Below are 27,851 nucleotides of genomic sequence, written 5' to 3' on the forward strand. Positions count from 1 at the left end.
CTCCAGGCCTAAGGATGGACTCACAAGCACTCCCTCCAAACTCCTGCCCCACACCGGGACCTGCCCCTGCCATCCTCTGCATTGGGACCTGACCCTGTCCCTACCATTCCCTGCACCGGGACCTGCCCTGCCCCTGCTATCCTCTGTACCAGGACCTGCCCCTGCCATCCTCTGCACTGGGACCCGACCCCGGCCCTACCATCCCCTGCACCAGGACCTACCCTGTCCCTGGACCTGCCCTGCCCCTGTGCCAGGACTTGTCTTTGCCCTGGGACCTGTCCCGGGACCTGGACATTGGGAGATGCTGGAGGGCCCTGCCTCCGCCAGCAGCAGAGGCTCAGACCTGGACCCCGTCAAGGCGGCCCCTTAATGGGGCTGTCCCCAGCATCCCGCCAAAAACCCCAAGGACTGCATCTTCTCAGTCTCCACCCGGCAGAGGCGGCTCGAGGAGTCCAATACAATTAAAAACTCAGTGCTGTCTATCTCGTAGGTGAGTGATCGATCGGATGGAGATTCGTAGTGAGTTTAAAGATTGTAGACTACGGCCATCCATCTCTTCCCGGCCAAGACCCATCGCTAGCTAACCTCGCCGCCAAACGCCCAGAGATGTGGCGACAAGAGACAGCGGAGGCGCAGGGGAGTGAAGCCGAGACCGAACTCGAACTGGGCTGCTCCGCCCACCGCCTGGGTCTGCCGCGCTCGCACCCAGAACGCGCTGCGAGCTGTGGCCGGCGCCTTTGTGACGCCATCAGCCCGCGCGCCGCCCCCGCCCGCCGCCGCCGAAGCGAGCCGCCTTCTGCGCAGACGCGGCCCCGGGCTGCTCGGCGGCGGCGGCGGCAGCGGCAGCGGCGGGAGGCTGCGGGTGGCGGGAGGCTGCGGCCGGGGATGGTCCAGCGGGCGCGATGGCCCCCGCCATGCAGCCGGCCGAGCTCCAGTTCGCCCAGCGGCTGGCGTCCCACGAGAAAGGCATCCGGGACCGCGCGGTGAAGAAGCTGCGCCAGTACATCAGCGTGAAGACGCAGAGGGAGACAGGTGGGCGCCCGGTGGTCAGCCGCGCCACATGGCGGCCGGGCAGGGGGGCCGGGGGGAGCCGGGAGAGCGGCGGGCGCGGACTCGCACATCCGCCGCGGCCCTGTGTGCCTCCGCGCGGTGGGACCCGCTTCCTGCTGGGGCCAGCCGGGTGTGACGGTGGAGGGGCTGCAGCCCGCCGGGGCGAGATGGTCTGCCGAAAGTCTCGGCGAGTGGCGAAGCCGGGAGTGGACGACTCTGTCCGACCCTGAGCCTGCCCCTTGAGTCACCAAACTGAGCCCGGTTTCTTCTGCTGTGCTCTCCGTTGATGCACGTGTTTATCTGACCCACACCCACCTGAGGTGCGGGAGTTACAGGAGACGAGAGAATCCCTACTTTGAAAGTTGCACTAGTAAATCGGGGCGGGGGCTGGATAACTAAAAGAGAGTTTTACAAGTGGAGGCAAGGAAAGGAAAATCACGGGAAGAGGGAGCTCCTCTACATAGGCTGTTCCAGGAAGGCCTCTGGGTGACGTTCAACGGATTCCAACAGGCAGGAGAGAAGAGCGAAGCTGCCCTAGGAGTGGCTGGAAGACCAGTTAAGTGAGAGAGGGGGAGGGTGTTAGGACTTAAAGTTGGAAAAGACAGCAGTGGCCAGGTCACACGGGGCCTTCTAGTTCGTTTCTTAACTGCAGTGGGGTGCTGTTGAAGGATTTCATTTACCTGAGCCAAGGTGCGGTCTGTAAACCCTCGAGAGCATGAACCACCATAGGCGGTGGAGCTTTTACGTTGTGCAGGGATGAATTTGGATTTACTGCTAATGCTAATGCATTTAGAGTCTACTTGAAAGAACGGGTACTATCTATCCCAGTACTGACTTTCTTAGTTTGTTTTGTTTGGAGGAGAAATCCCAAAAAGACTGCCCAGGGAAAAGAAAGTAACAGTCTGATGGGAAGTCAGCTAGAAAGGAATGAGGGCCGAATTCCTAACGTCAGTTCTGTTAGGGACCTCCCTGAGGGATTTCATTCACATGGTTTCCGGCATCCCCAGAACACCGAAGGTTCCTAAGTCTAAGTCTCTAGAGCAGATCTGGCACTTGCGCCGGGGTGTCCCATGGGCACCTCGGACTCAGAGGCCCACAAGTGACTCGTTTTCCTCCCCCTAAAACCCGTTCTGTCCTGCTTCTCCTCTGCCGCCTGTGTTCTCGTATCTTGGATGCTGTCCCCACTATCTCCTCACTCCGGCTGGACATGTGGTGACGGCCTAGACTCCTTCCGGATCTTCGCTCCCCACCCCTCACCCATTGTGTCTTGCTTCTACCATTTTTCACCGTCTGACATCCTCTGACCTCACTGAAGACCCCCTTCATCTCAGCCAGACCTCTGAACTTGATCACTTCCTAACCAGTCTCCTGAACTCCGTTGGCGCCGCTCTTAAACCCATCTTCCGCAAACCAGCCCAGGGCCATCTTCCTAAGGCGGTTCTGACCATGGCACCTACTTCCCTGGGTTTCCAGGTCTGCGGGTGATGGTCCGCCCTCCCTTTCTCTTCCTACCTCGGCCCCTACGTGACTGCTTCGTCCTGGATCCGCATTGTTTGTCACCTCTCTACCTTTGCTTCTCTTGTTCACTCCTAGCGTCCCGTTCAACACAGCTTCCTCCAGAGTGCCCTGCCTCCCATCTCACCCCACCCCTCCAGGATTCCAAACTATCCAGTGGGTCTCAATGGCAACACTTAGGTTGTTTCTTCCTAATCTGTTGGTGTATCCTTCTGCGCCCCCTCCCCCCACCCGGCAGTGGAAGTTTCCAGTCTGTCTGCTTGGCTGGAAGTGGGAGCAGCGGGAGCGCGTGCAGGCATCCACGGACTCACCTGTCTGAACACAAGAATGGAAGAAAGGCCAGAGGCAGTACATACGGGCCAAGGTGGCCAGACAGAACCTGTTGCTCAAACCTTTTTGACGAGCAGGCTCAGGATCTGAAACGCTGAGGGGACACAGGGCCATGATGCCAGGGGGTTCACGCCAGCGCCCCCAGGGTCCTGTCTGCTCTGCGCCCATCACACTGAGAGTGATTTGCTTCACGCTTTTGTTTGCCACCATGTCCACGCTGCGTGGAGTACGCTGGGCCTGCGTAAGAGGAGCTGCAAGGCGAATGTCGTCGGCGCGGCAAAATAGGCAAGGCCTCTGCCTCCACTGTGCTCCCATCGACGTGAGACGCAAGGTGGGAAATAACTTGTCCTGACATTTGCATCTCACCGGCAGGCCCAAAGTCTGTCGCCTTTTGTCTCGGGCATAGTAAATAAAATCTCAAATGTTACTGATACAAAGAACTGCCCGTGAGCAGCATAAATAGCTTTGTGAGATTTTTTGTTTTTAAGTAATCTCTACACCCAGCATGTGGCTCGAAGTCAGGACTCCAAGATCAAGAGTAAGATGCTCTACTGACTGAGCCAGCCAGGCGCCCCCGTAGCCTTGTAATCTTGGAAACAAATTGGGAATCTTTGTAGTGCTTAAAGGAGCTAAATGTTGCTCTGGTGCTTTAACTGTTCACACAGAGCACTCACAGAATGACCACTGTCTGTGGTTTTACTCATGAGAGATCATTCGTCTGTCTTCAGCAAACACAAAGCACTTACTGCGTGCTATTGTTATTCTTGGCCCCAGGGATAGGGCAGTGAACAAAAGAGACAAATCCCCCCCCCCCAGTTTTATTGATTCTGCAACTTGAAACATTTGACATCTACAGAAACTGAGATGTATCTTGAAGTCAACCTTGTGACTTTTATTTGCCCTCTTTCATTTGGTGACACATAAAATAACTGTACAACTGAGAGTTGCCAGGGTCTCAGATACAGTGCTGAGGGAAGTGTCTCTTCATTCTGACACGTTTGGGGGTCCCTAGACCGACAAGTGAGAATAAATGAGAGCTGTGGATGTGTGTGTGTATGTGGTTTTGTTTTATTTATTTATTTTTTTTTTTAAACATTCATTATTGAGAGACAGACACAGAGTGTGAGCAGGGGAGGGGCAGGGAGAGAGGAAGACACAGAATCGGAAGCAGGCTCCAGGCTCCAAGCTGTCAGCACAGGGCCCAACGCGGGGCTCGAACCCACAAACCGTGAAATCATGACCTGAGCCGAAGTTGGACGCTTGATCGACTGAGCCACCCAGGCTCCCCGAGAGCTGTAGATGTTTTGACTGACCCTGGTGTGGACTCGCCCCTACCTCACATGGCTCCTGAGCTCATCGTGTGCTTACAGTGGCCGTCAGGCTTTCTCATTTCACAGCTTGTTGGAATTTACTCAGCCCATGTCTCACTTCATGTTCACCCCGTTTGTTGTGAAATAACTAAACCTATGTTGTTGCCAGAAACTTAAGCGACATTAAGTTAAAGAAACTCAACCCCAGGGGTGCCTGGGAGGCTCAGGCGGTTAAGCCTCTGAATCTTGGTTTTGGTTCAGCTCATGATCTCGTGGTTCTTGGGATCGAGCCCCACATCAGGCTCCTCACGGACCTGCTTGGAATTCTCTCTCTCTCTCTCTCTCTCTCTTTCTTTCTTCCTCTCTCTCTCTCTCTCTCTCTCTCCCCCTTTCTCTCTCTCTCTCTCTCTCTCAGTCAGTAAATAAACATTTTAAAAAGACTTAAAAACAAGTTTAAAAGAAACTGGTATTTGGTTTTTACCACCTAAACTCCTGGGTGAAAATGAGTGGTTTTTCTACGTATATTGAAAATACATGTTTCCAAAGGGAAAAGAGCTTCAGTGGCCTATGGGTGGAGAACATGAGCCAATCCTCACACCTGCCAACTGGGTCGTGCTTCACTCTTACGAAGCGCTTCTCATACGTGCTTTTAGTTTTGTCCCTGACCATAAGCCGTGCACGTATTGTAGGCGAGGACACAGGCCTACGGGCTCGTTGACGGTTTTCTGCAGCACAGCTAGTAAGTAGCAAGCTGGGGCCTCACCGTGGGTTTGTGACCACCACACTTTTGCTGCCTCACATAGGGTGAAACACTGAGAATATGTCTTCACGTGCAGCCCCTTTCCTGCCCGCCGTCTGGGATCCACTGTCGCTCTGCTACTCTGCTGAAATCCACAGTCTTCCGTTACATAAGCCTCTCCAGAGCTTGCCGCACCTCCAACTCCTACAGGCGTGGGTTCGGCACAGTTACTTGGTCTGTCGCATCGTCACTCGGTGCTGATTTGACACACGGGTGCACTTAGAACAGTCCTCCGGAGATAAACATACACTGTGCTATTTTTAAGTGAAAAAGGCCAGAATTTGGAGTATGTAGAACATGCGATGCTTTTCGGGTTATATACACAGCTATGCATCTGTGCATTTCTGTGCTGCATATAAGTATTATGTCGAAGCACAGGAAAGATCTGGATGGAAAGATGTACATCAGGTAGATAGCAGTGGTCCCTCTGGGGTCCAGGAGGTAGTGAACAAGGCACCTTTGATTGTGTAACTTCTGGTGTAATATATGAATAGGAATTTTTTGCAATAAAAGTGTGTTATTGAATGAGACTCTTTCAGTTACAACTTGACAGAACGTCCAAGCCAAACTAGTTTTAAGGGGAAAAACCAAGCGCAGCCTCATGCAGGAGCTCGACTGATAGTGCCAGAACTGTTTCCTACACAGCGGACTCTGCTCCCCTCGATCGGCTCCCTTCTCAGGCAGGCTCCCCAGCAAGTGGCATGGTGGCCGAGTGCAGGTGCGGACTGTGTCCCCTTCCAGTCTGCTGGGAGAGAGCGACTCTCCTGAAGCCTGAGCAGGAGCCTCGGCGAGGAGGTCGTCTGTGCCTTGAACCAGCCCTGTGGCCAAGAGGACTCATGCTAATTTGGAATAAGCCCAGCTTGCCGGCTCCCCTCTGTGTCTGGCGAGCCCCACCTAGACCCCTGCCTCCCCCGCTGGGCCCTGCCTGGTAGGGGGCAGCGCTGGAGGGGCAAACAGTATGGCAGAAACGGGGATAGCCAGCACCAGGCCTCACACAGGAACCGGTGACATTCAGTCTTGTTTGCTCGTAAGTTTGCCTGTGGTTATGGTTTTCTAGTCCCCTTGTGAAGAGTTTTCTACACAAAGAGAACGGAAACAAACAGCCCATGGTAACGCTGTGGTAACCTCATACAGTACTTGTTTCCTTGTTTTTTATTACGACTGTTTCAAACATATAAAAAGTGTACCCGTCACTCTGCTGCAGCATCTATTAATACCCGGTTTGTGTAATCTGCCCACTTCCTCCTCCCACGAAAGCCTTAGGAAGCAATCTCAGACATCTCATTTCTTCTCCACGTACCTCAGTATGTGTCTCTAAAAGATGAGGACTCTTTTTAACATGACCACAGTACCCTTATCACATCTTTTTTAAAAAAACTCCTTTATATGAAATACCTAGTCTGTTGGGTTTTCCCATCATCATCTCCATTTTTCCAGGATTCATCAGAATCCAAGCAAGACCCGGTGTGCCTGTGGTCGTTCGGTCTGCAGTGCCCATCCGTGGTTTTTCCTCTTGGAGCTTGCTTGTTGCAGGAACTGCGCCATTTGCCCCATGGAGTCTCTCGTGTTTGGGGTTTTGCTAGCTACATGCCATGGTCTCACCTGACATACTCCTCTGTCCCCTGTATTTTCCCCCAAGCTGATATTAAATAGATTTGACATGATGTCGGTTCGTTTTGGTAAGACCATTTACCGGGTGGTGCTGTGCCCTTCTTTTGCATTACATCCTGCATTGAATGGAGAGTCGGGTCTGCAGGCCCCGAAGGACCAGCGGGCGTCGCGGGCCCAGATGGGTCAGTAGGTTTGGGTGTTGCCGGCCTCATGTATCCATTCCAAGTTCCGCTGTGCTTTTTCATCTGATGCTTTCCCAGCCATTGGTGATCCTTGCCCCAACCCCAAATTCATTGGTCTTTAACATGACTGAATGTAAGTACAGGTCACTTTGGCAGAGTTCCTGTGGTCCTGACTGCGGCGGTCTCCGATCTGGGGGTCCGGGGGAATCAGTCACCGGCGCCATAGTTGTGCCAGCGATAGGCGCCCAGGCGTGGCTTGTGCCATAACAAGTGTGGGGAGGGGGGGCAGTTGCCACATGATTTGCCCAACCCCTAAAGGAAATGTATTGCAATAAACTTCACTGTAGTTTCTGGTATATGGATTTTAAGTGAGAAACTATCACAAAGAATAAAAATGTGCCCTAATAAAATTGTTGATATGAGAAAGGTCTTCAGTAACTTGGAAACCAATACCTAGGTATGTAAATATCTTTAAAGGTACAAAGCTCACTCCGAATATACTAAGTAAACTTCAGTACATCAAAAAGGATTTGTTTGCCACTTTTTAATTCTTTTGGTACGTTGAAATTACATTGATTCCAAACGTATACGTATTGTGAGGTACCTGTGAGGTTTGCCTCCTTTGTCCTACTTTGATATTCTGAAAGATTTTTCCTAGTACCTGCTAGTGAAGTATTAACACAGGCCATTTGTAACATGCCCCAAGACTCGAGGATTGTGTTTGTTCTCCATGACACCTGGGGTCTGCCCAGGACCTAGAAGGCTATCTGTGACTCATAGCTCAGTCAGAGGTATAGTGCAGGGCTTGAAAATGAGTCAGAAGAAGGCTAACCAGGTTGATGTCCCTTCAAATAGGCTATATCATTGCCCAGTAAATGAAAACCATAACCAGGAGGGAAAGAGATCAGGGTTTCGCCGAGTTTGACCTCGTGGCAGGATCCTTAAAAAGGTATCCTTGCAAAAATGTCCCAGAGCTCTGCCGGTTTCCGTGGGGCCGGGTATACGGGACGCGAATCCTCATCTTTCGTAGGATTCGCGGTTTTATTTTGGAAGACTGATGAAAGTGTTGGTGTGCAGGATGAGATGATAAAACGACATAGCCTGTGTGTGCTTATTTTGTACCACAAGGAAGTGTGTGCCTCAAATTTAAAAAGACATTGCGGGCGAAAGAATGAAAATGTGGTATTGCTGTCGCTGCCCGTGAGGCAGCGCGAGATGCTGGGACAGGAAATGGGAGGATTCTGAAGTAAGACGTCTGTGCTGTTTTGTCCCCTAGGAGGTTTCAGTCAAGAAGAACTCCTAAAAATATGGAAAGGGCTCTTCTATTGCATGTGGGTGCAGGACGAACCCCTCCTACAGGTAACACACAGTTCCCTTGTCCTCTGGCTGGGTGTTGTGGCCCAGATGGATAGAAGGGGCTTGCTCGTTCCCTGCTGTGTCGGTCCCCCGTGCACAGAAACAGCTTGCAGTCACCGCCCGGGGTTCAGTTGCCCACCTCTCGTCCATCTAGAGAGGGACACGGTGCCCAAGTCACCTTTTCAAATAACGAAGAATATGGATAAAGGGAGATCTGGTATTTTGCTGTCATGCTTTCATAGGCTGGTTCCACGGTAGGTGTCACGTGACTTATTTTAGTTTCTGTTTCCTCTTCTATTATCCGTGGTCGATAAGGGCACGGCACTGGTCCGAGAGCCTGTGAGCACCGGGCTCTGGGCTCACCTCTGCCATGATTTAAGTGGGTGCCAGGACCGGGCAGCCACCTTGCCGGGGCCAGGATCTCTGTAAAGCAAGCGGTGGCCCCCCACCCGACATCCCACCCTTGAAGTCCGTGGAGACGCACAGATGTGCACGTGCTTCTGGACCCGTCTGCCAAGCACCCTGAGCCCCACCACCAAGGCGCTGTAGGGAAACGGCTTTCAGTGTCCACAGACCTTTGTTCTGGTGTGTAACAGCTAGTGGAGGCTAAGCCTTGAGGAGCGCGGTGTGAAACGCTTCGATAGATAAAACGCCACAGATTGTTATTTGTCTGGATTTTAATGTGCAACTTTGCCACTTTCCCAGACCGTGTAGTAGCGGGCTTTGATTTATTGCTTTTACTGCACTGAACATATTTTGAGTAGGACAGCAGGGCAAAATATTTGTAAGTTACATTCAAAAGTAACAGCCGACAGCTTTAGTGGAGGAAGAAAACGTGAACGAGAGCGTCATTTTCCAGTCTGGAGTTCAGTTAAAATGGGGGAAGAGGACTCGAGGCCAGGTGAAGCGCCAGGAATGCCGAGGAGGACTGTTCTTTTCTCACGTAACTTGTGAACAGGATTCTCTCGCTGACGCTCCCCAGGGTGGGCCTCTTCTCAGAGCCAGCCCGCCCAAGTCTCCCCACAAATGAGCTTTGCTGCGTTGTAGCAGGCGCTCTGCACCTGACCCCTTGCCCTGGACAGAGCCTGGAGGGGAGCCGTTAACCTCTGCTTCACCCCCCCCACCCCGCACCCCCGCCTCTGCAGCCTGCCTCCGAGCAAGCCCAGCACAGGACTTTCTGGTTCCACACGCACCCCTGCGGAGTGGCAGTCCCCGGGTCTACCCATCGGCGATCCCCTCGCCGGCTCCCGTGTTCCGGGATCGGGGGCTTAGAATAGAATCTCACTTTAAGGTCTATATTTTTGAAGCCAGGAATTGACAGCTCGTTTACTCCTGTAGGTCATTGGAGCTGAAGCTAGAGATACTTTTCTAACCAGGCAGCGTGACCCTCACGGGCATGTTACGTTGTAGTCCGCTGGGACCAGAAGTTCCACGTCCGGTAAAATTCAAATACTGACGTGACAGGAGGTCCAGACCCCAGCAGATGCGGGAGGAGAGCAGGCTGGGTGCTGTTCCCCTCACCGTGCTGCCGCCTAATAACCGCGCTGTCTCTCCCCGACCCCACCTTTGCAGGAGGAGCTAGCAAACACGATTTCCCAGCTCGTCCACGTTGTTAACAACTCGGAGGCCCGTAAGTCCTGACGTTTTCATGACTTTCCAAACTTTCTTGTTCGTCAGCTTTGGTAACTTGCCTAGGAAACTAGGCAATATTGTTTCTTCTCCTTCCTTCAAGTTCCAGTTTTCCAGGGGGCTTGTTGCACGTGAACCTGGGGCTTCCTTCCAGTGTGCAGATGTCAGGCGACAAACCTTCCTGTGGGAGAGCCGTGATGAGCTTAGATGTTGATCCCAAAAGAGGGCAAATAAAAGAGGCACCTTGTGCGGTTGAATCACGGGTGACATCTCAAAAGATTTCAAAACAGTGGTTTAAGAAATGAAAATCTCCAGAGTCTCCAGATTCTGAGCTGCTTTAACACTCCCAGGGGCCATGTGTGCTTGTGCCCGTGTGTGCTATAAGCTCAGCATGCCTGGCTGTCCTCCTGGAGACCGGAGCCAGTTGAGGTCGTCATTGGTAATAAACCGTAAAATAGCCCCGCTGTACCAAGAAGAGCGGAGGGAGAGGTGAATTCTTCCTGAGATGTTCAGGCTTTGATCACTGACAAAGGAAAAACAGACGGCAGAGTTGGTGGGTGCTGCTTGGTGCTCCTTGGAGCAGAGCCATCCACCCGGCCTTAGTGACCCCAGTGGCTGTCCAGGTCTCAGCCAGGTCCCAGCCGACTTCCACACGTGGAATATCGTCTAGGTTTTCACTTATCAAGAAAGAATTATGCAAAAAGAAGTAAAACAAACCAAGAAAATCAACAGTTATTTTTGGATGGAAAAGTGGTAGTTTCATGGCCCAGAAGAGAAAAATAGAATGTTCTGTTAGAGCTCATCCAGCTGACGCAGAACATGAAACACAAAGCTGAGTTTCTACGCAGCTCGTCCAAGCGTTCGTCAAAATTAAGGGCTTTGGATCCATTGTTAGGTGTAGGTGGGTGGGAAGGGCCCGTAGACGTGGCTCGGAGAGTTTTTTATTTTAATAGAAATATTTAATAGACCAAAAATATTTTAGTAAAATATTTAATAGAAATATTGTAATAGACTTGGCCTTGTAAGTCGATAAAGACAAAGGCCGCACGGAGCATTGTAGTTGAACATCAAGATAGTACCAGCCTTCCTCTCTTAGTAGGTTTTTATTCAAACATGAAGGAAATCACCGAGCATATTTAATTATTGACCAAATAGCTGCCGAAAACCCTTGGAGAACGTAAATGATAAGTGATGCTAGTTTGTTTCTCTGTTACTTTCTTGCTTTATGGTAACGCGTGACCGTGAACACCAAGCATTCAAAGCCTCTTGTTCACTGCAGAACACCTGTTCATTCAAACCTTCTGGCAAACGATGAATCGAGAGTGGAAGGGGATAGACCGGCTGCGCCTGGGCAAGTACTATATGGTAAGATCTGAGCACCTTACCCCGTCTGCTTCAGAAGCCCCTGAAGGGGGGATGTTGAGCGTCTTGAGAACAACGGGAAAAGGTTTATCTGTGAAGCAGAGGGGGCTCCAGGCTTAGTGTGTTGAGAGGTAACGCGATCAAGGGAGGGCGTTTGAACATGCGCTCGAAGGCGGCTCTGCTCTTTCAGCTGTTGGGGAGGAGTTTGGGATCCTTAGTTAACACTCTCTGCGGAAAAGGAAAAGGTAAATGCAGGGCGCCTGGGCGGCTCAGTCAGTTGAGCGTCCAACTCTTGATTTCCGCTCGGGTCACGATCTCACGGTTCGTGAGATCAAGCCTCGCGTCGGGCTCTGTGCTGACAGTGTGGGGACTGCTTGGATTCTGTGTCCCTCTGTCTCTCTCTCTCAAAACAAACATTGAAAAAACAAAGAAAAGGTAAATGCGGTTGTCGTGACGATATTTTCACTTCGGAGATGCAGGCTGTAGCAGTTCCATCGGGGTCTTTGCTGTGCCAACTGACCTTGCTTTTCCTTTTGTAACCAATTTGTTGTCCGTCGTTAGCTGATCCGTCTGGTCCTGAGGCAGTCCTTTGAAGTTCTCAAGCGAAACGGCTGGGAAGAAAGGTCGGTAAAGGACCTGGGAAGGCACTGGGCAGCCTCGAAACCTGCGAGGTAGCAGTGGGTTCTCAAGTCTTTCCGTGAGCTCGTACGAAGTGCCTCCTCTTTGCCTCCCGTTCTCTTACCTGCTGTGAGAGGCGGAGCTCCCCACGCGTGAAGAGCTCACAGCCCGGTAGAGGCTTCTCGAGGGGCTGAGCACACACGCAGCTCTTCAGACCGATTTCGGTGGCTGCTTTTCCCTCGTGGGACTGTTTCAGCCTTGCGTCGTGTTAGGCGGTGTGGCCCCGGGGGTGAACGTGACTGTGTTCTTCGGCCACGCTGCGGTTAACGCAGCCGTGTGCTTTGTGTTCTTCAGCCGAATCAAGCTACTCTTAGACGTCTTGATGAAGGAGATCTTGCACCCTGAGAGCCAGTCTCCTGATGGAGTGAAGTTCCACTTCATCGGCATTTACCTGGACGAACTGTCCAAAGTGGGAGGGAGAGAGGTAAGGAGCAGACTTCCCGCCAGCGGCAGTGACACGGCTGCTCGCCTGGTCCGGGCTCTGGCTCTTCCCCACGTGGGCCTGGAGGGCGGAGGACAGGCTGCTGTCGGCACCTGTGTCCCCAGCGCCGCTCCCACCCGACCTGACAAACCCTTCCCCGTGCGGGAATGTATCCTAAGCGGCCAGTGGGGCACGTGAACGAAGATCGCGCACTGAGGGCGCTCTCGGAAGGCTTCCTTGTAAAACAGTTGAAAGCCGCCTACACAGTCCAGTAGTAACAGCAGGATGTGCTCGCGGTGTTGACTCTTTAAAAAGCAGGAGGGAAAAAGCCATAGACGCAGCAGTGCCAGTGGCGCGCCTCTTCCGACACTGTTTACGCGTGAATGGACGGTGCGGGAGAGGAGACATGTCTTTAGCCTGCAGGTGATCATCTGCATTTGGAATTAGCAGGCCTTTTTTGTTTTTTTAGTTTCACCCTATTTTCCGAGTGTTCCGCAGCGAACACGTGTTCTTTTCATTAAAAGAAAACAGGGATGGTTCCTTGGTCCGAACAGTTTCTGATGGTGTCCAAGCAGAGCCTGTCTGTAGGGGAGAGAACACAGAGCAGCACGGGTTGATGGGGGGGGTTTCTTTGATGCCCCGGTGGCTGGAAGACAGCCGTGACCCTTAGATGACCTTTAGCCTGGCACAGAGCGTCTGGGTGATTCACGCAGAGCGGATCTTGGAAGCGGCTCTGCGGGAGAGGTGTTGACCTTCGTCAGCCCACGTGAAAACTGCAAATGCTTCCTCCCTCTAGGACCTATCAGGAGCAGAGGCTCTTTTTCTCCCCTCATTGTTTCCCTATTTTGTTTCTAAATTTCAGCTTTTGGCAGATCAGAATCTCAGGTTCATTGACCCATTCTGCAAAGTCGCTGCCAAGACTAAGGAGTAAGTGATTGCCATGTTTGTTTTCTCGGTTTCATTTGGTGCTTCATTGTGGGTGATGGTGGTAAACTTGTGAAGTGCCACGCGAGTACCTGGGCTGGGTAATCCAGAGCCGCGGACGGCTGAGCTCCGAATTTCTGGAAGCCGGACTCTGGATGGAAGCTCGGAGTCCTAATTGGGCTCCGCTGGCTTTGCGGTGTGGTCTCAGGCATCCAGGAGCCCCGCCCTCCCTCGGCCACAGCCCTGCCTGCTTTGACCACGAGCCCCACCCCCGGCCTTGCACAGCCACAGCCGCGCCTGGCCGGCTCTGGAGCGCGGCAGCCGGTGGGTGACGCCAGTGGGTGACAGCAGGTGCCCGGTGGCTTCTCCCCGCCACACCCCTCCCGGGCCAGGGCCAGGGCCAGGCCCTCTGTTGTAACCAGCTTCTCGTCGCTCTTCTTACACACCCTCAGCCAGACGTTGGTGCAGACTATAGCTAGGGGTGTTCTTGAAGTCATCGTGGACCAGTCTCCTCTTGGACCTGAAGAGACCCTCGAGGAACAGAAGCCTCAGGCGGGCGAGGGTGAGCCCTCTGAAGAAGAAAAGCCTGAAAACGAGGTGGTGTGGAGACAAACCGTCAGTAGAAAGAAGACCGGTAAGAATTTCCTCCGGCAGCCTTTTTTTTACACAAAGTTCTCATCAGATGGGCACTTTTTGATATATGTGTTGGAATCTTCCTGACTACGACCTGGAGGTCAGCGCACGTGGCTCGGCCGTGGGCTCCCCCAGAGAAAGGGCGCAGAGCTGCGTGGAAGGCCCACACCTGCCCAGGGGCCCTGGGTGGCGGGCACGTGCCTTCTCCCGGGACCACGACTCCCTCGAAGGTTTTACATCGTTTTGCTCTTCCTTTGGTTTTTATTTGTTTTTATTGTTGTGGGTTTTTGGATATCTAAAACATCCTAATGTTGACTTGTGTCTGCAAGGGGGTCCTCAGCAGTCACACTGCAAACACACACTTGTTTCTGTAGCTCTGCTGCCTGGTCTCCCAGGTCCCTCCAGGGCCCCTTCCCTTTGGGTGGGTAGCACTCGCTGTGGGCGGGCACCATGCGGGCTGCTCCTGCGTCTGTAGCGGCTGCACGTGGAGCCTGCGTCCCAAGTTGCAGCCCATCCAGTCTGGCGGTGGTTCACGGCGTCTCGGCGTGGCACTGACATGTCATTCGGCCCTTACAAAGCAAAGATTTCAAAAAGTAATGGGATTTAATTTACACGTTTTTTAATAACAGAACACCAAACTCTCTCTGTACAAGGAGCCAAGTGTGTTTTTAACATTGTGCCTTGAAAAATCTGGAAAGAGGGACGCCTGGATGGCTCAGTCAGTTAGGCGTCCAGCTCATGATTTCGGCTGAGGTCACGATCTCACGGTTCGTGGGTTCAAGCCCACATCGGGCTCCACACTCATTGAAGAACCTGCTTGGGATTCTGTCTCTCCCTCTCTCTTGGCCCGTCCCTTGCTCGTACTCTCTTGCTCCCTGTCTCAAAATAAATACATAAGCTTTAAAAAAATAAAAATAAATCTGGAAAGATACCAAAATGTCAATTGTTGGTCGTGCGTGGCAGTTATGGGTGACTTCTGTTTTCTTTGTACTTTTGTCTGTTGTAAGTTTTCCGCAGTGACCATACATTGTTTTTTAACCAGAAAAATCATTATCTTAAAAAGGGAGAAAAAGTCTCATCTTAAATTCCACGTAGGTGACAGAATTAATCAGATGACCTTGAGCAAGTGTCGTGTGGTCACGGGACCTGTCTCTGGCTCACCCCTGCGCACCAGGTTTCTGTCTGAACCAGAGACGCTCTCCCAGCCTCCTCTGTCGTGCTTGTTAGCAAGCACAAGGTCCTGCTCTCTTCTCCAGGCTGTGCCCTGAGGCCACACCACTAACGAACTCAGAGGATTTGAAAATTTGTGAGTCTTTATCTACTTCTTCATGGGCCTCAGCACTCCTTGAATTATCCTTTGACTGCTACAAGTTGCATCGGAATTAATTTGTCTCCTGCAGCAGCTCCGTGAGAAGTTAGTGTAATAACGGTGTAGATTTTTGCCACAACCGCAGGTTGACCCCTTGGCCTCGGGCCGGGGGCGCGGAGGACGGCAGCTGATGTGTCTGTGATGTGACTAAAAGGCAGAATGTGTAATGTGTGCTTTCTCCCAGAGTTCCTCTAACGAGACTCTTTGGGGAGATCATAAGTGTATTTGCAGGGGCTTCTGTGCAAGGAGACGTGAGTGAGGCAGTGGCTCCTCCGGAAGTAGTCGTTGCCGTGTGTTTGCAGCTATGTCTTGGGTGTGTTTTGACAGCACTGAGCCAGCAGCACTCCAGGATGGACGGCGTCCGCGACGACGCGGCGAGAGGCGGCGGGCGCCTGGAGGACGCCGGGCCCCTGCTCCAGGTCGGTACGACATAGATTTGCCGTGGAGTGGCCCGGCCGGCTGGGAATTAGGGTCAGAGCTCATTATCCACAAGGCCTGCCTGTGGATTAAGTCGTCTTTAATCCCTTCACTCGCCGAAGTCACCTTCCTTACACGAGCTTATTGGAGACAAAGAAACGTAAACGTGACAGAATTTTGAAAGATGTCAGTCTTCACTTTGGCTTGAACCGTTGGGATCTGTTCCATTCGTACGACAAGGCCAGCTCAGTGCTTCTCCCGTAAGGAAAGGTTCCCGTGTTACCGAGTGTAAGTTGGACACCGAGACTGAATTTGCGAAGAAGCGCACACCCAGGCAGACTTCATGTGGTGTGTTTTCCCACAGGTCTTCTGTTGTTGTTGTTGTTGTTTAAATAAACAAATAAATAAAGCAGATAAAGAATAGTTTCCCCAAGAACAAACAGCAAATTTTTCAAAGATACTGCTTAACCATCTGGTCGCCAAACCTTAGCACTCGTTTGTGTTTAATAAGACCGTCTTGTTGCTGGACGCTTCTGGAATCCACGCTGCTGCTTTCTCTTAGCAGTGGGAATGACTTTCTAAGTCAGCGGTCTGGCTGCGGGTTTACGTCTCATTTACGTCTCATTGTTCTCACGCAGTTCGACTACAAGGCTGTTGCTGACCGACTCCTGGAAATCACCAACAGGAAGAACACCCCTCCCTTCAACAGGAAGCGTCTCTCCAAACTCATCAAGAAGTGAGTGACTGGCGGGTGCTCCGCTGACGTCCGCCCGGCCTTCCTCGCTTGTAGCCAGAGCAGCGCTGCGCGCACACGGCTGCCCCCCCCCCCCCGTGCGCGCACACGGCTGCCCCCCCGCCCCCCGACCCCTGCAGCGGATGCTTCACGTGCCCGTAGCTCCCCTCTCGGGCCGCGTCCTGAGGGCATGAAGTATGCTGCTTAGGTGTTCGCGAGGTGGGCAGGGGTTTCGAGAACCCACTCCCTCACCCCCACCGCAGCCGGGCCAGATGTGGTAGTGGGTGTCGCTGTGGCCATCCCAGCGGTTTGGCACGGAGCACCATGGTGGGCGGCAGGGGGCACCCGAAGTTAACTGTCCTCCGTGAGAGCAGGCGCCCTTCGGGGCACTTAACATGCATCAGGTCATGTTCGGAGAGGCCCCGGAAGACCTGTCACTCCTGACCTCACAGATGGGCTGGCCGGGGCACAGGGCAGGTAACTGGCTGGCCCGAGGCCGCAGCCACCAGGTGACAGGGCTGGACTCAGACCTGCTGTCCGCGCCCCCTTCCCCGGTGCTCTGCCGCCGGAGTCCTTGCCTCCCGCCAGCACGCGGCCCCTCACCCTTTTGTCCTGACACCAGCACCGGGTGGAGCGTTTTCTCCTCTGGGCGAACGGAGAAGAGAACGGGCAGCTTCAACCTGAAGAAGGAAGTTTTCATCTCTTCAGTTTATGTGAACGAACCAAGATAGAATCTCTGGATCACCACATCCTGGAGGATGTCGGCGTTGAGGGCGATTCGTCCTCCACTCTGGGCCTTTGCCTCAAGCCTCCCCTTCTAGAGGGAGAAGGAAGTGAACTTAACACACGTCCAAATAGCACATCTTAAAAGTTATGTGCAGGTGTTTGCAGAGCATGGAAAGAAGGGGTTTCTCAGAACTTCTCTTGATTTCTCTTTCAGATTTCGGGATCTCTCCGAAGGTGAGAATGTCTGAGGATTACCCCTGACGACGTTACGTGAGCAGGGCCCCACTGAGACACTCATGCCAGATACTGAAACACGGGCTTGAGTGACACTGACTGGGAACACGAGACATAGCAGCCTTTCCCTGTGAAAGGTGTCAGCTCGGCAGGGCCCTTGTGAGAGCCACAGTGCCGGGCCTCTTCCAGCCAGCTCACTTTCCCGTCCCGGGGACCCAGCGGATCCAGACCTGAGGCCGGAGGGAGGGGGGCATCGTTGTCTTAGCGGGAAGGATTTCTGGTGGTCGAGGAAGGTGCCAGTTTGATTCCTTAGGAAGAAGAGAAGTTAAGCTCTCGGGGCCCCTTTCCTTTGTTGTGGTCAGTTGAGCCCCTGGAGCAAAGCTGTTGTCCACAGGGACACGAGCGAGCCGGTGGCTCCCCCAGCCCCCCCGTGCGCCTGGGCACTTAGAATGGGGGGCAGCTGCCCAACCCCGGTTGCAGTGCAGAGACGGGCAGGCCCCACGGTGTCACCCGTCGTGCGCGGTCCCCATCAGTAGCTGGCAGGTTTGGGCTGGGGAGGCGGTGAGGAGCCCAGATGAGCACACAGGACTCAGGTGGGGACAGAGTCTGCCAGTCTCTAAGCTGACCAGAGTGGCTTTGGTGTCCAGCAGGCAGCCTATCCCGGCTCAGTTTTGCTGAGGACGTTTCTGCTGAGGGAGATGACCAAACGCTCAACCGAGGAAAGCACAAGAAAAAAGGAAATAAACTTTTAGAGAAAACCGACCCGGAGGAAGAAGGAGGTGAGCTGCACGGCTTGCCGTGGACGCGGGGTGGGGTGGAGGACGCGGGCAGCCCGCGGGGAGTGGCGTGCGCCCCTGCAGCCCTGGCAGGCTGGGCCGGGTCTCCCCAGGTCCTTCCAGAGCCGAGCGTCAGCTTTGAACGTGTGTCGTTTTCTGTGGAACCGCTACGGCCTCCTAAGCTATAAGTGTTCATTTCCTCCTCGGGGCCGCTTCAGGGTGGTGGCAAGGAGGTGGAGAACCAGATGGACCCCACCCTCGGGAGCCTGTGTTCTGTTTCCGCCTCAGGCCCGTGGGGAGGGCCGTAGGGCCTGAAAACCGTGGTGATGGCCGTCCCATCCCTGTGGGAACAGGCCTTAAGAGGGTTTGTGGTCCCAGCTGGGACAGGGAATGGCGCCCACGACAACGCTTGCGGGGTGTGGGGGACACGGAGGGCCTGGGCCCTTCTGGGGGTGGGACACGGGAAAACCGTCTCCCCGCCGTGGGCACCTGTGTATTGGCGTGTGTGTCTCTAGGAAACAAGTCCTTCCTTGCTGAGGAAGAGGAGAGCGAAGGCAGCGTTCAGAAGAGAAAAGGGAAAAAGAGGAAGAAGGTCCATCTCCAACCAGAGCATTTAGGGTCGGGGGCTCCGGCCCTGCCCCCAGAACAGAACGGGGGCGGGGAGCCGGAGGGAAGTCCGGGAAGAGCCCAGAAGATGCCTGCGGCTGAGCCGGGGGCACCAGCTGCCCCTCGCCCCCAGGAGCACAGTGTTTCGGGGCCTGCCCCAGCGCAGGGTAAGAGGAAACGACCGAGGAAGAGAAGCCTGAGGGTCCAGGGCGAGAGCTCGGAGTCCACACCACCACTGCCTCGGGGGGACGAGGCCCGGGAACCGTCCCCTCCGGCACCCCCTGCCAGCGGAGCCCCGGTCCAGAAGAGGCAGAGGATGCTCGGAGCCCTCCCGATCAACGGCAGCGGCCCCCCCGCGCTGGCCTGGCCCCCACCCCAGCAGCAGGGCCGTCCAGCCGGCCTGCCCCCGGGCAGGAGACTGAAGAAAAAGAAGGGGGAGCCCAGCGGCCTTGACCTCTACGACCCATCTCATCAGAAAGCCGCCATCTTGAAAAAGAGAAAGAAGATGAAAGAGATGTGTAACTTGGAGCGCCGCGGGGTGTTGAAGGCCGAAGCCAGGCTCGTCCAGGCTCTGGTAAGGCAGCCATTGCGGGGGCAGGTGGGGGACACGTCCAGCCTCGAGGAAATACAGACTCTCGGTGGCCCTCCCCGTCCCCCATGAGGCTACTCCGAGGCTGCGGGAGGGTGGGCACCGGGCCGGGACGTCGTGCCCACAGCCGTGGGGGGCGCCGCCGTCCCGCAGCGTAAGTGCACAGACCGAGTCGCTGTCAGGCGCTGGCCTCGACTCATCATCAGCTCCTGGCCAGTCCTTAGGCCCTTTCGGCAAAAGACGGAGCCCAGGATTTTCTTCTCTTTTGCTCTTTAACGAAGAGGCCGCCTCTGCTTATACGTCTGAGCCAGCGTAAGCGAGCGGTCAAGCTCTGGGAGGCATCTGTACCCGTGACGGCACAGTTCCGCTGGGACACCAGCCACGCGAGTCACGTGGGGGCCGCTCAGGGCGGCCTCACGTCTCAGCGGTGGTGGTAGCAGCGAAAACCTCGTGAGCCGCGAGGCTGCAGTATTCACTCCCCGCCCTTCCAGGACAGGCCTGCTGACCGCGTCCCCCTCTGGTACTTGCAGGCGCTGCCGTGCGCGGTTAGCTCGCCGAGGCCTTGCTCAGCGGGAACTTGAGTGGGTTGGGTCACGTGCTGATCCCAGAACGATGGCGTCTCCGAGCGGTTAGCTCAGCTTGTGGTCAGAGCGAGTCTTCGCTGGGGAAGCCCTCGGAACTCTCCAGCGGGCTCCAGGAAGCCTGTTCTCACCTTTGACCTTCCCCTGACCAGCTCTGTCGCCTGTACCATCGCCCCTTGGCCCTTCACGCGTTCGCTGGCTTCTCTTTCCTTGCTGAGAACATCAGGGAAATCTGTCTCGTTCCTCCGGCCCTTGGCGGCCTCTCTCGGGATCAGAACTAGCGCGAAGTAAGCCCCGGGGTCTCGGGAGGTTTTCCTCCCAAACGAGGCCCTGTGTCTCTGCCAGTGGGGCTGGAGGTCCGCAAGAGAGGCCCCCCGGGTCTGCCCCTCGCCGGCAGCGCTGTGGGCTCTGCGAGGGCCGGCAGCCCACTCCCCAGCTAGGAACACCAAGACCTGGTGGAAGCTGGCAACGCGACGTCCGCTACGTTGGGCTTCCCGGACCCCGGGGACCCCGGAGCCAGAGCAGGGTCCTTGCCGTGGGTGCTGGTCAGCTGTCAGACACCCAGTGAGTGTTCCTCATCTGCCCGTAAGGGACCCGCAGGGCCTCACTAGATGTCACCTTTGCCCTTTCTTACCGAACTTTCAGTGGAGGACGATGTCTCGGATCAGAAAGGAGAAACCGGGGGCTCCTGGGTGGGTCTGTCAGTTGAGCGTCAGACTCTTGGCTTCGGCTCAGGTCGTGATCTCATGGTTCGTGAGTTCAAGCCCCTCGTTGGGCTCTGCGCTGATAGGGTGGAGCCTGCTTGGGACTCTCTCTCCCTCTGCCCCTCGCGTCCGCCTGCTCTCTCTGTCTCTCAAAATGAATAAACTCTAAAAAAGAAAAAAGAAAACGAATTACTTAACAGGTGGCCTTTGAAAGGCAGAAATCCTCAGAACAGGGGATCTAAGTTTAAAGATACACAAAGCCGGGTCTTGTGGGTGGGAAGACAGGCACCCTCTGGCCCAGTGGGCACGGTGCCACGAGAGCGAAGCTGTCGTGTGCGCGTGACTGCGCCCTGCCACGTGAAGAGGTGCCGTCAACCTCGTCCGGGAAGCGGCGGGCGTGGGGTGTCTGAGCTGCAGACGCTGCATCCTGGGGGCCCCGCCTGGCTGCGTGCGCACCCCTTCCCCCGTCCCGCTTCACCTCCTTGTGCTTGGGTGTGACCCCTTCCTCTCTTCCCCCTCCTCTCCTCTCCTCACCTCTCTTCCCCTCCCCTCTCTTCCCCTCCCCTCTCTTCCCCTCCCCTCTCTTCCCTCCCCTCTCTTCCCCTCCCCTCTCTTCCCCTCCCCTCTCTTCCCTCCCCTCTCTTCCCCTCCCCTCTTCCCCTCCCCTCTCTTCCCCTCCCTTCCCCTCCCCTCCCCTCCCCTCCCCTCCCCTCCCCTCTCCTCTCGCCCCTCCCTCACGTAGGGCGGTGGGGGGGCTCTCAGCCCCTCGAAGAAGCAGCAGCTGAGGACGGAGAATGACTTCGTGAGGTTCGACACCCCCTTCTTACCGAAGCCCCTGTTCTTCAGAAAAGCCAAGAGCAGCAGTGCCTCTGCCGTCTCTGTGCGCCCTGCCGGGCAGGTCCGTGAGCTCTGCCCAGCGCCCCGGGCCCCCCTGCCCCCGCCTCCGCCCTCCCCACAGCCGCACAGCCCCTTCCTGCCTAAAGGCCACGCCTGGGGCTCTGTGCGCCGGGACTCTGCTTCTGCCCATGGCATGGCACGTGGGGGCCTGTTCAGGGAGCCTGGGTCTGCTGGGCAGAGGGCCCGAGCGGTCCTGGGGCTTGTCTCCTGGTGACCTGGGAGGGACTGAGGGATTGGTCGGGGCACCTGCAGTTGCGGTGGGTGGTGCCTCACCTTAGAATGAAACGGGCCTAGAGGACAGGGGGAGGACCGGGACAAGGGCCCCCACCCAGGACTCGGGGCTGGTCAGGGTGGGGGGAGGAGCAAGCACTGTCCCCGTCACAGTGGCGGGAGAGGGCGGCGGCTGTCGTGGAGCACAGGGTCAGCTCTGCCAGCTGCCCCTGGGTGCTGCGGATCAAGGGACAGGCCGGGGCAGAGGCTCGCCAGGGAGTAGCTGCTGTGTCAATAGCCTTGGACCTGTGACTGCCATGTTAACTGGTCCCAGGTAGGGCGTCCTAGGGACACTCGCCTGAGGGCCTGAGACTTGGCGCACAGAGGACTAGTTCCTCCGGTAAAGCGTTTACGGTGCGGAGTGGAATCGTGGGATCCATGCAGCAAAGGCGGGTGCTTCATCATGCAGAGTGGTCCGCATCCAGGAATTTCCCAAATGAGAAATGACTTAGTTAACTGATGAATTGCTGGGACACCGAGATGAGTCTGGGAGGCGCGTCCTGCCCCCTGAGCAAGATCCCGTCCCGGTGCGTGGTCCCGTCCCACGTACGCGCTAAAACTAAAACTCAGTGGATGGGGTCCTCACGGCCTTGAAGTGCGAGCTGCTTGCCGTCACTTAGAAGCTGTTAGACACCACCATGCTCGGCTTCCCTCCCCAAGGACGCAGCACGAGGCCGCTATGTGGCCAGAGATGCCAGGTCCGGGGCCTCCACCGCCACCGACTTAACTCCCCTTTGTTCTCCCTTTGCAGCGAGACAAGACGCCCTCAAGCTCCAAGAAGGTCACCTTCGGGCTGAACAGAAACATGACTGCGGGTGAGTGTGGGGCGCGTCTCCCGCGGGGCACCTGCAGGTCCTGCTGTCCAGAGTTGCAAGGGTCGTGGGGACTCGGGGCCTCTGGAAGGAGGCTGTGTCCCCGGACCTGCCCACCCAGACGCTTCAGAGCCTGCGGGGGCATCTGACGGCCCCCCAGCCATAGCTGCCTCTGCTGACACGTGGAGTCACCTGCCCATGAGGAGACAGGAAAAGAGAGACAGTCTCGTCTCATTGCTTTTGGCGTTGGTGCCGCTCACTGCTTTGGTTCAGTTCAACGGAAACCACACGTTCTGAAAGTACACGATGAGTTTAAGATCTGACTCTTCATAAGGACCACAAGTAGTTGTGTGTGCGCGCGCAGGGTGGGGAGGGACCGTCAGGGAGGCCTTGTCCCGGGAGCTGGAGACGGCCGGAGTGGCAGGTCACCTGCAGAGAAAGGCTCCTCCTGCATCCTCTCAAGCCTCGGGTCCTCCTGCCTTCCGCCGCCACCCGGCCCCCAGAGTCCCTCTCAGAACCCGACCCCCCTGCGCTGTCCTCGGGCACTTGTTCACGCGCTCCCGTGAAGCACCCTCGATAGGGACTCCCGTTCCCTCGAAAAGCTCCCGGCCTGCTGTCTGCAGGGCCTCGTAACGGAGCGAGCGGCCCAGCCCGCGCGGGGCCACCAGCGGTGTGAAGCGGCGAGAGCACCGACAGGGGACGCTGCTCGGGCGGGCGGGAGGGACGGAGAGGCGCGGGTCCTGGTGACGCGTGGCCTTGCTTTCACCTGCCACAGAATTCAAGAAGACAGACAAGAGTATCCTGGTCAGCCCCACGGGCCCCTCCCGAGTGGCCTTCAACCCTGAGCAGAGGCCCCTCCACGGCGTGCTGAAGACCGCCACCGGCTCACCCACCGGCGCCCCCCTGGGGACCAAGAAGCCGCTGAGCGCCACGCCAAAGAGAAGGCCCACGGCTATGGACTTTTTCTAGGGCAGCAGCAGAGTCCTTTTAGAGACTGTTTTTGTACAGATATTCTATAAATTATAACTTTGAAAAGGTGGGCGGTTTTTATTGTTTTATAAATCACCGTAAATCATACAAACGAGGTCTGAGCAGAGCCGCTAGCCCTCCACCCCTCTGCGAGCATCTTGGTGGTGGTTTTGCCACAAACGCTGTTGGTGCGTGAGCCCTCCGGGGTCTCACGTTCGCGGGTGACTTCTCTGACCCCCACCGGTGCGGGAGCTGAGCAGTGTGACCGTCACTCCCCCCGCTGCAGGCCCCGGGGGAGCCTGGAGGGGACGTCCTGGCCAGCCGACTGTTTGGAGCTTGGGTAATCAGCGCTGCGTCTGCCGTGCTGGGCTGGTTTCCAGTGGCTTTCCACCTTTCCCCTGGCCTTGTGGGCATTTGGCAGTTTGTGTTGGGCTCGAACCCCAGTCAGCAGCTCGGTGGTAGTTTCTCTGCGTGCCCAGCGCAGGGGGGGGGTGGGGGTGGGGGAGTGACCCTGCAGTGGGGGCGGGGAGAGAAGAGCCTCTGTCCTCGGGGCACCTCTTTCTGGCCCTCGGGCCCGTCTCCTTCCCTGTGTTCCTACCTCTCAGGCCAGCCCAAAGTGTCTTCACCAGTGAGTGCCCCTCCTCGGCTCTCACCTGGGACCGCAAGCACGCGCCTTCCTCCCGGTCTCGTGCTCCGGTTTCCTTCCTCTTTACACGCGAGCCTTTGCGCCAGCACCCAAAGTGACTGGTGTCCCCAAAAGCAGCTTTCCCAACTCAGATTAAAATTCATTTCTTCAGAGGTGTGGCAACAGTGTCTGAAAACCCGAGTTCCTGCCAGAAGGCAGAAATAAGCAGCCGCTAAGGGTTCCTTGTGCATATTTATTTGCTCGTAGCTACCTTTAATCTGAAATACTGAAGCTTGCACTTGAGATTTTCATAGAGTTCTGATTTTAGTTAATCACACACATCAGTGGGAGGCACTCAGACTTCAGTTGGAAAAACAGGAACAGAGCATAGGGAAGCTACGTCTGTCCCTTGAGCCCTCGTGATGGACGGGGCGCAGATTCAGACATCAGGTCTTTGCCCAAGGAAAGTCACCAGGGCCCCCCAGCTCCTTTTTGAGTTAACGAAATAACAAATCGCACACTTGAGGAAGAGATAGGAGATTTGGGGGTCTGTAGGCCTGGCCCGCGGGTGCCCAGTGTTTCCCTGGCCCGCTCTCTGCCCAGGGGACCTCCCAGGAGTGACAGCTGCCACCCCTATCGCTCGTCCCCCAGAGGGGACCCCAGCATTGCCTCGGTGGGACCAGCCACCACTTCGGGTGACAAGGGGCGCCCGCCGGGATCGGGGGACTGTGTTGATTTGATTTTGGTTTCTTAATCACGTAATCGTAGCAGGGCTTCATCTTCAATACTGCTTCTGCAGGGTCAGGTGACCCCCAGGGAAGGAAGTGTAACCCTTGTCCTTTGCCTGCTCTGTGTTAAAGTTGTCACAATTAGGCCACGAGGAAAATAACAAACACTGAGCTGTCAAGTAGTCATTGTGACGAGAAGTCTTAACGTACGAGGTGACTTTGTGGTGGTGCTTGCATGGGGTTATGTGCTGCATTTGGTAAAATACTTAAAATCACCTTCAAAACCAAATCGGATCGTGTGAAAAGGTTAGATTTGAATATCCAAATGTTTTTAAGATTTTGTTTTAAAAAAAAAACGTTTTGTTATCCTTGGCCAGATTATTTTTCTAACAGTTTTCGCTTTAGCTTTAAAGACGGGCCGTATAATCCAGCAGCGTGAAGGTGTCTTAGCAAGACTGCGCGCCAGCTCTGCGGCCGAGCGCGGGCCTGCCCTTCGTGGCACACGCGCGCCCGTCTGCTCAGAGGCCCCCGCAGAGCGTCCTAGAGATGCGCCTGCCGGTCCCGCGATGCTCCTGGACCCGGGTGCCCTGGACTGCATCCACCCTTGTCTCCATCTGTCCTGACTCCATTCTGGGGGTGAGTTCAGTAGGTTTGCTGTGGTTTACTTTTAATGCCTACATTTTGGCAAGAAAGGAAGGAAGAAGAAAAAGGTTTTCATTCTCATTACCTATACCCACAACAAGAATGTGTCACACGAAGAAAATGTATTTAGAATACCAATTTTCCATTTGATGCATGTTATTTTCCTAGGAAAATTGCTAAGGGGGCTTGGAAGTCCAAAAATGGGAATGATTTACATTAATGCTGGTGGTCTTACGGTATTTTGTAAAACGAGCATCTTACCTCTTCCCCCGTTCGTCTGGTCGGGTTTGTACGATTGGGTTTTACACTTTATAAACATATCGTCCTTTCCAACTCCTGTTTACCCGAAAGCACAAAGAAGGGTCAAGGACACCTGGAAACGGTTGTTAGTGTTGGAAAGAACTTGAAGTAGAACCTGCCTTTTGATCTGTGTGTCTTCTCTGCATTTACCTGACTCTGCTGGCACGATCCGTCTGTTTACAGTCCGTTTGTACTCACGTCTGCAGAGTGTGTCTGTCACGTCAAAGCCAAGGCCAATAAACACAACCTGTCTTTGCACTCGGGTCTGTACTTGACATGGGCTGTCCGTGTGCGTGAAAACACACGTCTCGGGGAACAAGTGTAATGGGGGTTGCGGGACGCTGACATCAGCCCTGGGCGCCCGACAACAAGCCTCTCCAGGCACCTGTCTCTCCGCGCGTCCACCGCCCGGAACCAGCGAGCGGTTGCTCTGGGGTCTCCTGGATGATTGAAGCAGAGACCCCACTGCTAGGCCTGACGCCTCTGCTCCACACTGCGCTCGCTCTCATCTGCACCTGTTCCCGAGCAGATTTCCCGGCTGCATGTGGCCTGAGCCCCAACAAGTCCACAGAGGGTCACTCAAACCAGAAAACGACCAGAATACCAGGAAAGCCTCTCCCTGCCATCCACAGTCCTGACCTCACCCCAGGTCTCACCACCACACCCTCGTCCCTTCGTCCACTTCTCTGATAGTCGGTGGTCAGGTTTCAGGCTCTTGCTGGCCTGAAATGTAGCTCGAGTATCAACTGGGGCTTCCATTCGAAACCTTGTGGAAGTTTGAATATTCCCTGTTCCGAATGCAAACTCCCAGAGGAGCTCTAAGGACACCCAGGCCTGACTGTCTGCCCAGTTATCCCTGCACCCGGGGCCTCGCCCCGCCCTCCCTGTCCTAAGATGCTGCCGGCATCGGGGAGCGAACCGGTTCCCATCACTCATCCACCACAGACCCGAAGTCGTGCTTAAACCATCGCTTTTCAGAGTGGCCTGTCACGGGCTTCCTCACGGTTTCCGCGCCCAGGCTCCGAGCTCCCTGTGGGTACCTGCTGTCCCATGCTGCCATGACGGGCTCTGTGCGGTCCCTGCTTTTCCTGAGCTCACATGGGGTGCAGCAGAAAGCCGATGCCACGACAGGAGCCACCGTCCTTAGGAGGCAGGTTCCAAAACCACTATTTTCGCCCCGTATACAAACCCCATTCGTTCTTGGCCATTGCTCCGCTCAGCTGTGCCTGCTCTGTTGTCTATGCTGCAGGGGCTACAGCCCGCAGAATCCGTGCCCTGGTGGCGCTGACCAGTGGGGAAGATGCACCGGGGACACGTGTGACGGCTCAGCTGGGGATCAGATCTGTCTGGGGAGGAGGAGAGCAGGGAACACATCAGGGTCTGGTGCTGTCCTGTGAGCGAAAATCCCCCACCCCACGCATCTGGCCGGTTTTGGACAGATCAGTGTCAGGCTTCACACCGTGTGAGCCTTTTTAAGTGTCTACCGAACTCAGCAAGGAAGTATAGACAGTCTAGAAGGAGTGCTCCTTGTATTGAGTGTTGGAAAGAACTTGAAATTGAATCGGCATTTTCATTTGTATGTGGTGTTTTTTCCTTAATTTACCTGACTGCTGGCGAGGACTGTTTACAAGAAGGTGGCATTTGAACAGAGGCTGGAAGAGCGTGAAAAGCGAGCCATGTGTTAGGTACCTGGAGAAGGTACTGTGAGCAGAAGGGGCAGCACATACCAAGGCCCTGAGGCAGAAGGAGCGGCACATACCAAGGCCCTGAGGCAGGTGCCTGTTCAGGGAAGTCTAAGAATGGTAAGGAGGCAGGACTTCCGGAATGGTAGTGTGAATTGCCCAGGGACACCTCTCCCCAGGAAAGACATGGGATAACTGGTCAGAATTAGCAACAACAACCATTCAGGGTCTCCGGAGATTGATCAAAGGGCTTACAACAAGTTGAGAAGCATTTATTCGATAAAGTCCACAGCGGCTGGGTAAGGACAGCGGGAGGGAGGCTGTGACGGCTGGAGGCGGCAGCGTGGGGAAGCCCTCGGTGGGTGGGCTGACCTCTCCCAGGGAGGAAGCT

The 27,851-nt window shown here is 55.3% G+C and overlaps 1 protein-coding gene across 5 annotated transcripts; it reads left to right on the forward strand.

Annotated features, from left to right (window-relative positions):
• Positions 1 to 843: 843 nt before the first annotated feature.
• Positions 844 to 26,036, forward strand: RRP1B (ribosomal RNA processing 1B). Of its 5 annotated transcripts, none has more exons than XM_030328781.1 (16): positions 845 to 1,032; positions 8,074 to 8,156; positions 9,726 to 9,783; positions 11,062 to 11,147; positions 11,706 to 11,767; positions 12,117 to 12,246; positions 13,106 to 13,170; positions 13,620 to 13,801; positions 15,497 to 15,588; positions 16,225 to 16,322; positions 17,260 to 17,279; positions 17,927 to 18,058; positions 18,571 to 19,235; positions 21,278 to 21,433; positions 22,454 to 22,517; positions 23,290 to 26,036. In XM_030328781.1, the coding sequence occupies exons 1-16, from the start codon at positions 903 to 905 to the stop codon at positions 23,481 to 23,483; spliced, it is 2,217 nt and encodes a 738-aa protein (XP_030184641.1). In that variant the 5' UTR covers positions 845 to 902; the 3' UTR covers positions 23,484 to 26,036. The 5 variants fall into 5 exon arrangements, with proteins under 5 accessions (XP_030184645.1, XP_030184641.1, XP_030184642.1 ...); XM_030328782.1 differs by having other exon boundaries at positions 17,930 to 18,058; XM_030328783.1 differs by lacking the exon at positions 845 to 1,032 and adding an exon at positions 9,492 to 9,591 and having other exon boundaries at positions 8,075 to 8,156.
• Positions 26,037 to 27,851: the final 1,815 nt, after the last annotated feature.

This window comes from Lynx canadensis, chromosome C2, assembly GCF_007474595.2.
Source record: "Lynx canadensis isolate LIC74 chromosome C2, mLynCan4.pri.v2, whole genome shotgun sequence".
Classification (NCBI taxonomy): domain Eukaryota; kingdom Metazoa; phylum Chordata; class Mammalia; order Carnivora; family Felidae; genus Lynx; species Lynx canadensis.

Bases quoted from the DNA above. Each gene is read 5' to 3' on its own strand.
- RRP1B (XM_030328781.1), top strand. From the start codon at position 903: ATGGCCCCCGCCATGCAGCCGGCCGAGCTCCAGTTCGCCCAGCGGCTG. The intron at 11,148-11,705 runs GTAAGATCTGAG...GTCCGTCGTTAG, and splicing joins GCCTGGGCAAGTACTATATG to CTGATCCGTCTGGTCCTGAG. The intron at 15,589-16,224 runs GTCGGTACGACA...GTTCTCACGCAG, and splicing joins ACGCCGGGCCCCTGCTCCAG to TTCGACTACAAGGCTGTTGC.